This window comes from Gigantopelta aegis, chromosome 10 (genome assembly GCF_016097555.1).
Source record: "Gigantopelta aegis isolate Gae_Host chromosome 10, Gae_host_genome, whole genome shotgun sequence".
In the NCBI taxonomy this organism is placed as follows: Eukaryota; Metazoa; Mollusca; class Gastropoda; order Neomphalida; family Peltospiridae; genus Gigantopelta; species Gigantopelta aegis.
In genome coordinates this window covers 47,997,357-48,015,865 of record NC_054708.1, presented here as the reverse complement: position 1 = coordinate 48,015,865, position 18,509 = coordinate 47,997,357, and the positions used below count along the sequence as shown (strand labels likewise).

The window sequence follows — 18,509 nt, the reverse complement described above, 5'->3', positions numbered from 1 at the left end:
TAAGATAATTAAATTGTCTACAATGGGTACTCATGGATTATTCTTTACATGATTGTACACACGACTACAGCTTCAAATACTTACAAAGTACAAAGTTCAAAAGATTTGTGCCTTTGATAATACATATAAAAATTAATTTGAAATTAATTAAGTTCTTGTAATATAAGACTATACCTTGATTTCTTAACTATATTTATGATTTGAATGGTTGGGGGGGGGGGGGGGGTTGGTTGGTTGTTTTTTTGGGTGTGTGTGTGCTGAAAACCCCTTTATTTGATTAAAAATGGTGTGAAATGATTAGTACCATCAGATTTGTTTCATCATAAATTCTTCATGACCGTGTGACCTTGCAGCAATTGAGTATTACTTATTTGTACTGATTTGTAGTTTGTTCATGGCTTAATTTGTCTAAATATTTCCTGTACAGAGATATAACTTAGGACATGCCAATGGTTGTGAAAGTGATCTCATACACCAAAGACAATCATAAAGGTTTAGATCTTTGAAAACTAACTGTTTCATCTTCCAAATTGTCTTCTTTCACTTTCTATCTGTTCTTTGTGCATAGATAAATACTGATTGACAATAATACTGCTATCTGCATGTACACTTTCAATTTTTGTTCCCATGTTTATTGTTTTGTTGTTTTACCATGTATGTACACATTACAAAACATGTTTTTAAGATAAGGAGAGATTTTGATATAGACTTTGTTGATCAAATTCAGTTGTGTCAGAATAGATAGAGAATAATACATGAGTGGTCGTTAGATATCATTTATCTCACGAGTTGTTTCAAAATGTATCTAACGAGCAAAAGCGAGTTGGATGTTTTTAAACAATGAGTTGTGAGATAAATGGTATCTAATGGACACGAATGTATTATTCTATTTTTTACATATCCTCAAAAACCAGGTTTTAAGTAAATTTTAACATCTTTTTTGACTAAAAATTATTTACAGTTGTTGCACTTGTAGCTGACTTATACGTCACAGAAACATGAATGTACTTTTTCATTGTATGTATGGCAGTGGTGACCTGGTCATCACCTAGGAGCAGCCAGTTGTATGTCTTGAAATTGTTAACAAACATACATGTGTTAACAACCATATGTGTAACCAAAAATAACGCATGTGTTCTTACCAACGGGTGTTGTCACGGGGATCCTATAATACCCGTAACTGAATAAAACACGATTATCCAAATATCTCTCCTAACTGTATATCTATTAGATCTCTCTGTATCGGGCAGTTATACCCGAGTGGCTCGGCTCTAGGTATAATCAGAGATACAATCTTATATAAAGTATATGTAATATAGCACGTTTAGTTCACTAGAAAACACAACAAAACACAATACACTTTGGAATCTGTATTAACCTTAAGCTGACAAATATATTTGCCGCAGTTAATGGTTTACAACAATAATAATAACAACCCAGAACTAATCACTTAATTAGTTAATCACTAGGTGTCTAGTTTACACAATATTCTAATCACTTCACCGTGATACAACAGAAAACACGTGTGATAATTGAGAAATGCTTTCAGGGGAACTTAATTAATAAAGGAATTACAACTCTATTCCTAACTGGTTAATTTTTAATTAACCCTTAACTACTCATTCAGTAACCTTGTAATACAGACTTAATACTGGTACCTATCACAATAAAGACAATAACCTACAGTTTACCTAGGTCCTCTAGGATGACTGGCTAAGCTTTAATAATTTTAGAACAGTGAAGCCTACAATTTACTTCGTCAGTACCGGAAACACTGTCTAAAGAATATTGGTATAATACAGTATTAAAATATTTAAAGTCACATCAATCACATCAAGGTTATACAACAGAGCAGAAAACTTATATAGATCGTTCAGTGGACGACGTCCGTTTCCCCTTGATACTTCCAATGTTTCTCCCCCATATATCTAAAATCCTAGCTATTTATTATAAATCCAAATATCACCTAGGGGGCACATCGCGGTACTCCCCCTAACATGTGAATTTTCCCCAACTCCCAGAGACTGTATTTTTCCTCAGATGGCCAGACTTACTGTCGCCTAGTTCGCCAAAAATCACGGTCGTAAAACCGCACTATCGGAGGTATTACGTAACTACTGGCCACATGGCCTCCACACCTGGTCTAAGTGTGTATTAGGGGGGTACGGTCGCGCGGAGGTATTATGTAACCAAGTGCACACAGCCCTCTAAAACAATTAACATCGCCACAGGCGAAAAGATAAGAGCATGTTCCGTCACAGGTGTGCAACAAAAATATATATGACACCCTCCCGATGTTTTAGAGTATCTATACTGCCCCACAGGTAATACAAACACGTGACTTCTGGCTCACATGATTGACTGCATGTTGACAGTTTTTATTAAAAATAAAGTACTAAATTTGTATAGTATTTACTTTCCTCAAACATTTTACTCTTTTTAAATGCTACTGTTCAACATTAATGTGTGCAGGTTATACAATAGAAAGACTGTGTGCTGCATATGTTCTAAAAATGAATGATGTTGTGCTAATTTGTAGACATTTGTCTGCCAGTACGAGACTAATACTGTGCCTTTCCAATAACCATTTATAAGACTATTTAATTACTTGTTGGGTATGTGTTATCCTGTCTGTGGGATGGTGCATATTATAAAAGATCACTTGCTACTAATGGAAAAATTTAGCAGGTTTGCTGTTAGAATCAGCAAATGTTCGACATCCAATAGCTGATGATTGATAAATTAATGTGCTCTAGTGGTGTCGGTAAACATAACAAACTTTAACTTTAATTACTTGTTTGGCGATGACACAGAACAACACATTATTCATGGTGTGACATGACATGTACATGCTATAGTCGTATTTGTGGGGTCAAAATGTATTGAAAACGACCACTGGGTCTGACGTTACTGGTCTTAACACCAGAGTATTTTTACTGTAACATAATAAGAAAATAATCTGGTCTTTAAAATATTGGTCTTTATAGCAGAGTGGTCTTAGAACTGGGGTGGTCATTAGGTGGGGTTTCACTGTATTTCTATTTATGGCAAATCGTGCCATATTTGTATGGCATTCTAATTTTGAGGTTGCTATTATTCTGTGATTTACAATACCGAACCCAACCAAACAACACAACGGCAGTCGTAATTTTTCAATCATGCCTCACAATGACACCAGGACTATAAAACCAGCCATAAAAACTAGACTGTGTTACAGTCATATTCAGACCAATAAACACACACACACACACCAGGCGTGTCTGTGTGTGTATTGGTCTGTAGGTCCTACTCACTGGTTATACAAACACAAATAGACTGATGCCAGTCTATATATAATGTGTTTGTTTTTAATTAACACTATTAATTGTGTGAAACCACCACCATAATACACACACAGAATGATTCATTTTAAACAAAACCTCTGGGTTTATATAACAAAATTGATTTTCAGATTTGTAACAGTCAAGTGAAGCAGCGTGTAATGGGATTGATGGATTACAAATGCACAATAATACTAATGGCAAAGGCATCAAACAAATACTAGGAACAATGTTTTCAATAATCTTTCCATTCTTTATTAAATACTATCTAATTGTTACATACAATTCTTCAGAATTATGCTACCGTGATACCATAATTAACCAATTCAACTCACTAACAACACACGTCTTTTAAAAAAAAAAACATTTAACTGAAATCCGGTAGTGTTTTGAAAACTGACATTGTTAAACCTTTATATTAATTTAAACGCCATGTCATCTGCATTAGTGCAGATAAGGTAAAAACCTGAATGACGTCAATTATATTATTGCGTGACTGGCCGAGAAAAATAATCAATAGATATATGTGATCAGGTAAGAATGGATTGTTGGTCAATATAAACATGTTTACACGCTAAGCAGGAGAGAGGTGGTTGCTATTGTGCACTGTTTGGTCTATTGCTATGTGTCTTTTGTTCATTTACTTTTAAACTGAGTTGACCCCACTGGTAGGGAACAATAACTACTGCCCCACCAAGAGTGAGGAAGCAGTTTATTTTTATACTTTATTGACACGAAATGTTGTAATAAGATACACTGCTACCCTGGTCAGGCCATTTTGCAAACAATAGTTTATAGCCAATCCATGACGCATACGTGAAAAACATGTTTAAAGTACATGAACTTGATACATGTATATTCAGACACTAGTTAAAAATAATAAAATTATAATCTGGCAGACATAGTACCAATGTAAAGTTAACATATATGTCACTGCAGCAGACATTTTGTTTAAGAACAACGACCATCTTTCTTGTAACAATTTCTCAAAATATGTCTGACTTAACACATTTTAATGGATGGATGGATAGGTTGAGAGGAGGGAAAGAGGGAGGGACAAATGAATGGGTAGATAGATTGATGGGTGTATAGGTAGATTTATGGGTATGGATGGATGGATGGATGGATGGATGGATGAGTGGATTGAAGCATGGGTAAGTGGATGGAAGAATGGATGGATAGATGGAAGTGTAAACGGATGGGTGAATGAATGAAAGGATGGATGGATAGATGGGTAGGTGGATGGATGGATGGATGGATATGTAGGTAGATTATGGATAGATGAGTGTATAGATGGGCAAGTTGATTTATGCTGGCTGGCTGGCTGGCTGGCTGGATGGATGGGTGGGTGGATGGATGGATGGGTGTGTGGGTTGATGGATGGATGGATGGATGGATGTATAGCTGGATGGGAGGGTTGATGGATTGTTAGATGACTGATGGATGGATAGATTGATCAATGGAATGATGACTGGGTGGGTATATTTGGAAGATAGATGGATGGGTGATTGGATTGTTGGATGGATTGGTAAGTGCTTTTATGGGTAGGTGGATTGATGAATGGATGGATAGGTGGATGGATGATTGGTTGGATGGGTCAATGGGCAGGTGGATGAATGGACAAATGGGTAGGTAGATTTACAGGTGGATGGATGGATGGATCAATGGAATGATGGGTGGATAGATAAATGGATGAATTGATAGACAGATGGTTGGATGGATGGATGGCAATGCTCATGTTTAAAACATATACTGCATTCAAAAACTCTCTCATTCACTTACCTACTCACTCCCCACCCCCACCCCCCAAAAAACAAATAATAAAAAAATATATATATATATTCACGTACATCAGTTTTGATACATGCCAGTAATTAGTTTTAATTATTTCTGGGAGCAAGAAAGAAGAGAAAGAAGAAAGGTGAAAAAATGAAAAAAAGTAATATCAGAAGAGACAGAAAAGAATAACGGTGCAGCAAATTTTCTCTTTTAATGTTTTTTTAATTTTATTTTTATTTGCATTTTCCCCACCATTTTCACAATATACAAGTATTATAGTGCCACACATACATTGACACATTGCACAAAAAGTAGAATAAGCCAATACATACTAGAGAGTCTTTCATATACTAAGCTTGTTATACAAAAGGTTACTATATAGAAGGTTTTTTTCTTTTCAGTCTTATATGATGCAGTTTTTCCTTGTTTATGTCAACACACCAAAACATTCTCTGTTTTTACCTAGTCCAGAACTATTTTGTCGCCCATCAGGTTTGAGTCTGCTGAAAAGTATGATTCCATAATTTCCATTTCTTAATAAATTTCTCGTATTTATTCTTATTACAACATGCAGCTTTTTCTAAATTATAATAATAATTATATATAATTTATTTTGACCTTAAGGATTTGAAAACTTGGGGTTCTCTTTTAATGTTTGTCTCTAAGCCAGTATGTTAAACTAAAGCTGAAAAAGTTTATGAAAAATTGTTAATAAATTATACCATTTCTTCTAATATTTTTCAAAATATTCATATTCACAGTTTTTAAGCAGAATACACCTTTGAATTTCTAATTTGTTTTTAATTGTCTGTTGTAGTGATCGTAAGTTCAACTTTTGTTTTTGCATTTTTATAGAATAAATATAATATTTTATATTAATAATCATCCAATTTACTACACTGCTGTTTACTTCACTATGCAAACCTAAGATAACGATATGTTAATCAAAAGTAATATGTTCACCCAATGTATTTGTTGTCCAATTTGCAATAGATTTCCATAGTTCTTTAACAAAATGACAATCATAAAATAAGTGTTCCATTGTCTCTGGCAGCAGATTACAGAAAGTACATTTATTTGTATCTATAATAGTGAATAGTATATAAACAAATTGGTTAGTTGCGAGTATTTGATGCAATATTCTGTACTGAAACCACCGCAAAGTTGTATCTCTGGTACATTTAAAGGGTATGCTATAATATATTTTTCATTCCCTCAATGAATAGTTAAAACCTTTTTCCTGATATTTTAATTGTGATTTTGGAATTTGTGATGTACTGCATAGCAGTTTATATTGTTCCTTTAGCCTTGTTTCTCTTCTAACATCTGCTTTAACTTTTGGGGATAAACTGGTTTATAATTAGGGGAAAAAATGCATAGATGAAATGATGGATATATAGATGGAGAGATCAGTTACCTGAGTTGGTTGGATTAATGGATGGATGGATAGGTGCATTTATTTGTAGGTTGATTGATGAATGAATGGATGAATGGGTGGATGGATGAGTAGGTGGATTATTGGATGGATGGATGGATGGATGGAGGAAGGGAGGGAGATGATATGTGATGAATGGTGAAGTATTTTATTATCTGGAGTTGTGTTGTTTGTTTTTGTAGTGGTTTTTGTTGTTTGCTGAGGGTTTTGCTGTGGGTTTTATGGTGTGTGTGGTGTGTGTTGGAGTTTACACACACATACACACATACACACACACACACACACACACACAAACACACTGTATTTCAGAGATATGACTACCTTTATAGTTTGTACACAAATCTGAGTGTTAATTTTCTTCCTAAATTAGTACAAGCGATTTGAATGCAACACACGTATGCCTATTTTCCTATGATTTAAGTTGGTTGGATAGATTTAATGCTATCAAATTGAAATATTTGGTTTACACTTGGATCTTAATAATTGAATAAATACATAATATAATTATTTTATAAAAATGTAATAATAAAAGTTAATAAATCCAAAAAGGTAAGACCAATTACGTTTGTGTAATAATAATAAATAATATATATATATATATATATACATATATATGTATATGTATATGTATATATATGTATATGTATATGTATATATATATGTATATGTATATGTATATGTATATGTATATATTATGTATATGTATATATACATACATATACATTTACATATACATATACATTTACATATACATATACATATACATATACATATACATATACATATATATGTATGTATATGTATGTATATAACAACCCCTGCAAAAAACCACACAAAGAATTTTTTTTTTTTTAAATCAACTACATCAAAATCAAAGAAGCAATATATATATAATATGAATTGTGTTATGTTAGTAAACTTTGTTTCCGTAAATATGGCCAAATACTGCTTTTGTAAGTTTGAACATAAATCTGGATATTAATTTTTAAAATCGTTTCACCGTGACTCCATACACAGCAGCTGATACCACACACCTGAAGCTCACCAACTGTATTCATTACATTATTATGATCAACAATTTTCAGCTTACCGTATTTGTTCGCATCATTTGACTTCGATGTGTTGTCTTCATCATCAACCTTATTTCCACCGCACATTATTAAAACACATGTACTGATCTAGTCTAATGTAACATCAAATATTAACAAAGTGTATAGTATAGGTCTGCTGTTCTGTTATACTCCACCAGTGTTGTTCTCGCTTAAATCTACGGCAAACGGATGTTCGTGTTCACGTGATAAAGCTTGTTTTCGGTTACCCCGCCAACATCAATACTTTTGGTGTAACGTTTAGGGTACATGCCTTTGGTATTCGATCATGCGTATATCATGTTATTAAGAAACTGACCTTCAAGCACGCAGTCACAAATAGTTAATCGTGTAGTAACGTTAATCCCATTCATTTGACCCACTAGCGTCTGTACATGCAGGGCTCGGGAGTGAGTGGTTGCATAGGCGTACGGGCTCCCATTTTTGGTAGGTGTGTGTGTGTGGGGTGGGGTGGGGTGGGGGGGGGGGGGGAGGCTGATTTTTCCCCGTATTAAACAAAAGTACCCGAATCTGGATTACAACGTTTATTCATTTTAGCATTACTACCAAACAGCAATATAGGGTTGCAAACAAATATTGTGGGTAGAATTATAAAAATACATGGCGAAAGAACATTTTGTCCGCATTTTTCTATTGTTTTTGCCCCCCTCCCCCACCCCCTCCGTCTCGTACATTTATGGGTGGTTGGGGGTAAGGTGTCTGAGACACGGAAAAAACATCAAGAAAAAGAGGTCAAACGAAAATAATCAAAGGAACTTCCTTTGACTTTTTCTCCTTCAATCTTAGCACCTATATCCACCCACCCAGTCAAGCTACTATACGCCTTAGGACGAACACAATCATACGCATGTCGAAAAACAAACTCGTAATTAATATGAACGTTTAATACTTCACAAATCAATTGGAAACTAGTTACTTTGGGTGCTGCCAGAATCAGGAATGTCTCTTCAATTGAATGCAAACCACTGAGCAACGTCCCGCCCAGAGCCTTGAACTAGTACTCTTGTGTTCTTCAGTGGTGGATTTTCAAACTCACAGTGCATATTAATCGTGGAATACTGCTCACTCCCAGGTCAAGGTATCCAATAAAATATGACACAATGTTATATTTTTCAGATTCAGAATTTGATAACTTTGAAATAAGATGCGAATTAATCAGGTCACGAGACTACCTTGATTGACAAGTAAGCAATATTACTATAGCAACGCCCCAAAATGAACAGATGCGTTCATAGTCAACAAACAAATAAAAGCTTGAGATTCTATGACAGAGACTACTACCATCGTGTGTTTCGGTATTGTCACTATCATATCGAGTTAATATCGAGAAAACTAAGATTATGGTGTTTCGTAAAGGAGGAAGACTGTCTAAAGATATACATTTTAAATATGGAGATTGTCTACTTGAAATTGTTAATAGACTTTCTTATTTAGGAGTAGTGTTTACCCCAAAGGGATCCTTTATTGAATTGCAGAAAACGTTAGTAGGTCAATCACAAAAGGGCATGTTTCAGATGAGAAAATATTTGAATCTATTTATTTCTTTAAAACCAACTCATGTGTGTTGTATTTTTGATAAGTTAATATTTCCTATCTTATGTTATGGATGTGAAGTCTGGGGTTTTAGCCCGGCAACATACATAGAAAGAGTACACCTAAAATTCTGTAAACAACTGCTTGGGGTTAAACAGAATTGTCAAAACGATTTTGTATATGGTGAACTTGGTAGATTCCCTATGATCATAAATAGACACTATAGAATTGTTAAGTTCTGGTTAAAAATGATAAAATCAGATAATAGAAAATATGTCAAAATGTGTTACGACATGATGTTAAATGACATTGTTATATTTCCTAACAAAATTAACTGGGCCATAAATGTGAGAAATTTATTGAATGAAACCGGCTTCTCTGAAGTATGGTTGAACCAAGGAGTTACAAACGAAGTACATTTTTTAAAATTATTTACACTGAGATTAAAAGACATATATATACACAGAGCTGGCGATCACGACTAGTACAATCTACAAGAGCTGTATTATATCGTAATTTCTCAGATACATTTAGTTATAAGCAATATTTAGACTGTGTGTATGTTGAAAAATTTAGATTTGCATTGACTAGACTTCGTGTATCAGCACATAGGCTATCTGTCGAAAAGGGAAGGCGGGAAAGGCCAAATGCTGTATTACTAGAAAACCGAGTATGTTATAACTGTAACGTTATTGAAGACGAATACCATTTTATACTTATGTGTCCTGTTTATAATACCATTCGTAGAAGATATATTCCTGAATTTTATACAAGAAATCCTAGTATGTTTAAATTTATTCAATTATGTAATAGTGAAAGTGTTCAGTTATTGAGGAAACTAGCTCTGTTTTGCTATAGAGCATTTCAACACCGAAATAATATATTATATAATTAATTTAAAGCTTCTCCAGCATAACTCATGTATAATATTAATATTATTTGTGTGTGTCTATATCCTATATTATTTAATTGTGTTGTATTAATTAGCTTATCCTCTTATTATTATTACATTGTTAGCATTTATATAATGAAATGCATGTATATATACACCTCCTGTTTTATAATGTATTTACTTAATGTTATTTTGTATGCTCAAGGGCCAGTTGGCCTAATGCAATAAATAATAATAATAATATAAATATACTATTAAGAATAGAAATAGCCTGTGTTATGCTCCTCAGAGGTTCGTATATATGATACTGACGATATCAAAACACACTCTAACCCCCCCCCCCCCCCCACACACACACACACATTGATATTCATATTGACGCAATTCATGTATTTTGACCAGCCAAGTCTAACATTTGCGATTATACTCTCTCTCTCTCTCTCTCTCTCTCTCTCTCTCTCTCTCTCTCTCTCTCTCTCTCTCTCTCTTGCTTTAAATTTTCTTTTATTATTTATTATCGCTTGTTTGTTTTTTTAAAAGCCCATTGACTTGATTAAAAAAAGGGTCACCTCCCAACTTGTTTATTACAATAACATCAATTTCTTGCACGCTTGGTAGCCAGGTGTGACAATAACGATTTTAAGAACGTGGACAACAAACCACATCTATTCTCTTAGTTATAGAATATGTATACACGTGACGTCGTCCATACAGGTCTGACTTACGACAATCATTTCGATAGAAAGCAAGCACAATGCTACCAACGCGCGTGTCAACAACCCAGGAAGTTTTGTTCTGATATTTAAGTGACAGGTCTTGATATCAACAAGTGTTTGATAACAATGAGTGATTTAAGCACGTTATAATTAATTTCTTAAAGAGACAGACACTAGTTTCAACCCGTAAAAATTATCACTAAGTTTAGTTAATCTACAAACCTGTAACACATTTGGATATAGTTATAACTGAGTCAAACATGAGTCTGCGACTTTGAAATGGTGAAATACCCTCTAAAAATAGACTAAAAGAAGCTGAAATCAAAGGTAATATAACCGTAAAGTTCCCTGGTGAGTGCACTGAGGGGTCGTCAGCTGACACACAACAGTGTTTGCCAATATACACGTACTTACGGACATTCCGCTTAATATATCCAAAATCATTTTGTTTTGTTTTACGACACCACTGGAGCACATTGATTAATGAATCATCGGCTATTGACATCCAAAATTGACACATACAATACCTTAGCTCCGACGTCAGTTGCTCAGTTCCTTAACGAAGAAAGTACCTAAGTGTTCATGTGTCTTTAAAGTTAAATTATTGAGGTTCTTTTACAACGCTTGTGGATTTCAAAATCGGCAAAACCTCAAGGAAAATTATACGTACCGATGCGTAATCAGAGTCCAGAGAGAAAGAAAGAAATGTTTTATTTAACGACGCACTCAACACATTTTATTTACGGTTATATGGCGTCATACATATGGTTAAGGACCATACAGATTTTGAGAGGAAATCCGCTGTCGCCACTACATGGGCTACTCTTTCCTATTAGCAGCAAGGGATCTTTTATTTGCGCTTCCCACAGGCAGGATAGCACAAACCATGGTCGGTGCAAGTGGTTTACACCTACCCATTGAGCCTTGCGGAGCACTCACTCAGGGTTTGGAGTCGGTATCTGGATTAAAAATTCCATGCCTCGACTGGGATCCGAACCCATTACCTACCAGCCTGTAGACCGATGGCCTAACCACGACGCCACCGAAGCTGGTTCATAGTCCTGATGCATTCGTTAAATAATTGTAACACCTCCCCCCAAAAAAAAACAAAAAAAACAAACAACAACAACACCCCCCCCCCCCCAATAAAAACAAAGCAAAAAAAAAAAAAAAACCTCAACAACAACCAGAAAAGAAATATATTAATTAATCAACCAGTGTTAAAATTAACTTCAAAATTGTATTCCTATAGTGTGTGTAGAGGTCATTTGTACACAGCTTTGTCGAAATAGAAGAGAGCGAAACTTTCAAATCCTGACCCCTCTGGTTTCATAAGGATCAATACCTACGTTAGTGCCCTGTCAGACGCAAGCCACTATAATGGATATAGTTTTCAGTATTGTCATGCAAGGACGCCATCTCACTGAATATGGAACAAAATGAAACCAACAAACTGCAAGTGAAAATGTAGAAGATGTCAGCGACAAGAGATGGAGGTCATTATTTACGTTACCAATATATACGTTACAACATATGAAACTATGCTTATATAGCTTTCTTGGTAGCTCGTGTGGCTTCTTATGGCTAGCTTGTGGGCTTACTACAGATTCTTCGTGTAACTGTGGATATTATTCAGAAAACAGTATTCACTATTTCTTTCAATTTATAAAAAAATATGAGCAACAGAGGAAGGTTCTTTGTAACTCGTTACAACATTTAATGTGATTACAACCAATAAATTTATAACTGCTTTTATATTGACGAAATACATTAAAATATCTATAATAAGAACATATTTATTTGTGTTCAACAATTTATTAAAAAACAACAACACCATTTTGATTAAAATAGTCCAGTGGTTTGACTACACATGTACTTCTTTGTTTCTTTTCGTGTATCTCTAGTTTCTTTCAAAATCCTGAGGAACTGAGCAAGTGAAGTCAGAGATACGGTATCGTATGTATCGATTTTGGATATATCAATAACCGATGATTAATTAATCAATGTGCTCCAGTGGTGTCGTTAAACAAAACAAAAGGATTTTGGATGTATTAAGCGGAATGTAAGTAAGTACGTGTATATTGGCAAATACTGTTGTGTGTCAGCTGACGACCCCTCAGTGCACTCACCAAGGAACTGTACGGTTAAATTACCTTTGATTTCAGCTTCTTGTTATTTGAGAGTGGAAAATTGCGATACTATCAATTATACCCCATCAGCTGGAACGGAAGTCAAGCTACTATCAGTAAGTGTGACTCCGAGCACTTTAATCACGCACTACATACCTGAACCCATGTATTATATATTGAAGAATTTGAAAGTCTTCGTCTGTCGTACCTGGTTTGAAGATAATGAAAGTCTTCGACTGTCGTACCTGGTTTGAAGATGATTAAAGCCCTCGTCTGTCGTACCTGGTTTGAAGATAATGAAAGTCTTCGACTGTCGTACCTGGTTTGAAGATAATGAAAGTCTTCGTCTGTCGTACCTGGTTTGAAGATAATGAAAGTCTTCGACTGTCGTACCAGGTTTGAAGATAATTAAAGCCCTCGTCTGTGGTACCTGGTTTGAAGATAATGAAAGTCTTCGACTGTCGTACCTGGTTTGAAGATGATTAAAGCCCTCGTCTGTCGTACCTGGTTTGAAGATAATGAAAGTCTTCGACTGTCGTACCAGGTTTGAAGATAATTAAAGCCCTCGTCTGTGGTACATGGTTTGAATATGATGAAAGTCTATTTTATTTGCATTATTCCAGAGACATGATAACACATACCAGGACATTTGATATACCAGTAGTGGTGCACTGGCTGTAATGAGACATAGCCCAATGGAGCCACTAACGGAGATCGATCCTTGACCGAGCGCATCAAGCAATCGCTTTACTACTGAACTGCGTCCTGCCCAAATGCAGTGGTTATACTGAAAATTAATGTAGAAATATTTGGTCTGTTGTCGCTTTTCCCTATGTGTGTATGATTCTATTTTAAAGATTGTAAAATATGTCAGTTTTTAGTTTACATACAATGTCATGGTTATACATTACGGTGGCTGGGAAAGGACATCACATCAAATTATTTTTCTCGATCGATCGACTTACTATATCGATCGATTAACTTTTGAATGAAAATGAAAAATGAAGACCGTACAAATTTGATGATAAAAAGAGTTCTGGTATACTCTTTATTCAAGTAATGGATGCATCCAAAAATTATTTTTTTCATGGAACTCGATATCTTGTTCGTCTACTTTTGGTGACTCCACTGTCCAAAGGAAACCAAGCGAGACCTAACCGAAGGAAAGAAGAACTGTTTTCTTTAACGACGCACGCAACACATTCTAATGGGGGTTACTTATATGGCGTCGCAAATGATGAAAGAGAAAACTCGCCGCCATCACGCCATGAGCTATTTTTTTTCGATTAGCAGCAAGGGCCCTTTCATACAGACAACATCCTACATATATGATAGTACATACCGCAGCCTTTGTCACACCAGTTGTGGAACACTGGCTGGAAAGAAATAGCCCAATGGGCCCACCGACATAAAAAGTATGTCACCTCATAATAGTTTTAATCTACCTGCAACAAAATAAGGTGTCACATGGTATTTATGATTTAAAGAGTATTTTTGTTAGTAACCTTCATTTTAGCTGAAAATCGCAGTCCATTTAAGTAAAAAAATATGTTTTACCCTGTACCGGTTTCAACCTCAAGTGTACACCGCATATCAAATGTAGACATGGGGGGGATTGATTGAGTAGACCCCCAGCCCCCACGGTTCCCTCCCATTCTGCCTACAACCCACTTTGCCTACACCCATTTTGCCTACAACCCAGTATGCCTACACTCAGTTTGCCTACAGTGTGAAAAACTGACATCCCCAGTTCATAGTGGGACAATCCCTATTATTTTGTGTCTCAAACCAATATAAAAATATTTTATTACATAAACAATTAAGATTATAATGAACATAAGTAATGTAATTGGGGCTTAGGGGCGCAAAGGTGATTTCATGCTCTTTATGGTGATTCGTATTAGTCCAGTGATCCCATACTGTGATCTTTAATATGTGATCAAAGTGAAATGGCCTTCATGATTCTTTAATATAGGATTAAAGTTCAACTTTGTACAACATATTTGTTTAATATTTGTGAGGTCATTTTATAGTTTAATTGTTTTTGTTGTGTAATGTTAATCGTTTTTATAATAAAATATGTGTTTGTCATATTATTTTGTCATGTTATTTTTATGCATAGGGACCATACATGGAATGCTCCACTTTTAACTGAGGATGGCATCTTTTAATTATTTTTTTCATTTAAAAAAAAAAAAAAAATTGTTTGTTTATATATTTATTTATTTATTTTATTTTATTTTATTTTATTTTATTTTATTTATTATTATTATTATTATTTTATTTTTTTTGTAAATGAATTTGATAGGTTTATGTTTATGTATATTTTATCCTTATTTTAATCCTTATTTTATATTTTTAACAAAAACTATTTTTTTTAATGTAATTTAACATGACAGGTGTCTGGTCTGTGCCTTTGGTAGTGGCTTGGTTAATATTACCTCGTCTGCTGCCCTAGGTATTATAGATTAATTTTCATTCATTTCATTTCAACTTTATTTTCGTGCTTATATCCAATTAAGGTTCAAGCACGCTGTCCTGGGCACACACCTCAGCTATCTGGTATGTCTGTCCAGGACAGTGGATTAGTTGTTAGTTGGTTATAGTGGTTAGTGAGCGAGAAGAGGGTGTAGTGGCCTTACACCTACCCATTGAGCCCTTAAGAACTCGCTCTGGGATGGAGCCGGTACCGGGCTGCGAACCCTGTACCTACAAGCCTGTAGTCCGATGGCTTAACCACTGCGCCATCGAGGCCGGTTTATAGATTAAAGTGTTCGCCGCGTCTTCTAAATGACCTAATCGTGTTGTTTTAGAGGACAACTGATGAGTCGCCTGTTTTTCCATGGATCGGCCGGGTTCACCTCTCTCCTTCTGGCAGGCTTGGTACTTAAAACGAAATATTAAATTAACCATCGCTGGATTTTTGGCGCCACTCCCCTAGTGGCACCAGCGATTAAACTCTTATAACCCTTTGGCGTCACTCTTCAAGTGACGCCGGTTTGGGAAGTTATAATAACTTCCTAAACAACTAGTAGGCTGCCAGGATTGGACTGAACTGCGGTTGGACACGGGGGGGGGGTGGGGGTGATGGGATGCCGGGAGTTAGGGCATTCTTTGGGGCTAAAGGCGTAGGCGGTTCGGCCTTGGTTTTGTGTAGGACCGGCCTCCCCTCCCTCCCGACCCTCACCTGGTCACACCAATGTTTAAAATATGATTGGCAGCCCCCTTCCTCTTAACCTCCCATGGGCTTAATGAATATTGGTTAATAATTATTATTAATTTTAGACCAGCCCATCTAAATTTGCGCCGAAATTATATTATAGGTAAGGAATGCTAATATTTTTCTTTAAGGGCGCAGCCAAAACTTATTAACCCAAGTTTTCCCCTTTTTAAAAATACTTTTGGCGTTAATATTCAAAATTTCAAAATTGACTCTATTTGTTAGGTTATCCCTGTCCCGAGTCAGACCCCCGATCCTATCGGAGGCCGGACTCGGGATAGGCGTGTTCGAAACCCTAGTGGTATATGGACACGTTAAATCAGCTTTTGCAAGTAAGGTTTTGATTGGTCGAATGAAAGGTCAACTGGACATGAGCTCCAACGGGCTGCTGTTAGATCCACATGTAATAGTGGAGCTAATTTTAATTAGATTGGTCTACAATTTGCGGGCGATTCGGTGCCACAGGTTCGAGTCCCAGCAACGGCATGGGACAATTTGTAAGGCCAGAAAGGATTTAATTACCCCTTGCGCCAGTGCGTTAATATCTATGTATGTAACAGTCATGTAACTAAACGTGCTATGGCGACACTACAGAATTGACGTATACATTCACAATCATAAAACAAAAAATGCTTAACAGAGCAACTTTACATTGAAAACTATCCAGCGTTCTGGAAAAAAGTCATGTACTAGTTGATTTTAATAGAAGGATATTCCTTTTAAAAATAGACGGCACCATTCATTCATTTGAATATCGAATAATGGCTGACTGGAATTAAAGTTGTGTATGCAGTTTACAAAGACACGTTGTATTAACTTTGAAATTATATAATAAAGAGATTATTACCCTTCTGTGTTTCGGTATCGTCAATATTATATACTGGGAGTAAAAATAATGTATTATGCCAGTGGCTCACATAATACAACTTTTATTCTTAATCTGCATCCATCCATCCGAGACAGGACGTAGCCCAGTGGTAAATAGTTCGCCTGATACGCGGTCTGTCTAGGATCGATCCCCGTCGGTGGACCCATTGGACTATTTATCGTTCCAGCCAGTGCGTCACGAGTTGTATATCAAAGACCGTGGTATGTGCTATCCAGTCTATGGGATAGTGCATAGAAAGAAGATAAATATGGTCAAATTTACTCGGGACTAAAACGTCCAACTGAACCGATCGTCGCTTAACATAATCACAGGTTCCGAAAACTATACACAACAGTTCCGTTCATACACCGTGTATATGTAGATTTTAGAACTGCACTTTTACTTGCCTAAACCTGTACATATATGTATATGGGTGTAATGGGAAACGTTACACTGCCCGAAAAATATGAAAAAAGTGATCTTTTTAGTTTAAAATGCATTTTTGTCTGCATGGAGAAACCATCTATTACTATAGATTGTTTTGTTTGTTCTGTTGTTTTTAGTCCTAAGCAACTATACAGGTTTTATCTCAGTCCTTCTCTCTGTCCATCCATCCCACATATAGTTTTTCATGCCTTGAGATGTTGAGCTGAAATTTTGTGTGTAGCGTTATAATGTAGTGACAGATCAAGTTTGACTTTCATGGAGATTTACCCATATTTGACGGAGTTATGGCCCTTGACGTTAGGAGATATGAAAAGTTGATTTCCGGCTTTGTTTTTTCCCCCAATCCCTCAAGATACTGAACTGAAATTTTGGCCATAGCTTTTCATGTTCTGTTACAAATCAAGTTTGACTTTCATGACGATTTTCCCATTTCTCAAATAATTTAGAATATATATTATAATTATAATATATACTCTTCAAAAGAAGAAACGCAAAACCACATTGTCGTAACATTTGGAGAATTGATTTAATTATTGAATGGTGAGTCCGATAATTACCAAATGTTGCAGGATTGTTCACAATTCACTCTAGTCCATTGTGAGTAAGTGATAGGACACACCACCAAGGTCAAGGTCAAGGTCATCTGGAGTCAATACCGGGTGTGGCCTCCGCGTGTGTTGACAACTGCCTGGCACCGCCTGCCCATTGAAGCAACCAGAGTACGGATGACGTCCCGGGGGATGGTGGCCCACTCGGCCTGCAAGGCTGCTGCCAGCTCGGGCAGGGTCTGGGGCTGTGGTTGTCGCTGTCGGAGGCGTCGGTCCAACTCGTCCCATAGATGCTCAATTGGGTTCAAATCCGGTGATATCGATGGCCAAGGAAGGACATTAATGTTGTTGTTCTGTAGAAAAGCCGTTGTGAGACGTGCTGTGTGAGGCCTGGCGTTGTCATGTTGGCCATAACTGGAACGATGTGTGGCCGGAGGATCTGGTCAATGTAGCCCTGTGCATTCAGGTTGCCCTGCACGTGGACCAGGTCAGTTATGCCAGTGTGTGAGATGG

The 18,509-nt window shown here is 36.1% G+C and overlaps 1 protein-coding gene across 1 annotated transcript in view; it reads right to left on the bottom strand.

Annotated features, from left to right (window-relative positions):
• The window catches only part of LOC121384393 (choline transporter-like protein 2), a 33,915-nt gene extending 25,980 nt beyond the window's left edge, over positions 1-7,935 (bottom strand). The window contains exon 1 of the mRNA XM_041514776.1: positions 7,625-7,935. Coding sequence (XP_041370710.1) covers positions 7,625-7,691 — 67 coding nt within the window. The 5' untranslated portion in view covers positions 7,692-7,935. The remainder of the gene's footprint in view (positions 1-7,624) is intronic.
• Between the last annotated feature and the right edge of the window lie 10,574 nt (positions 7,936-18,509).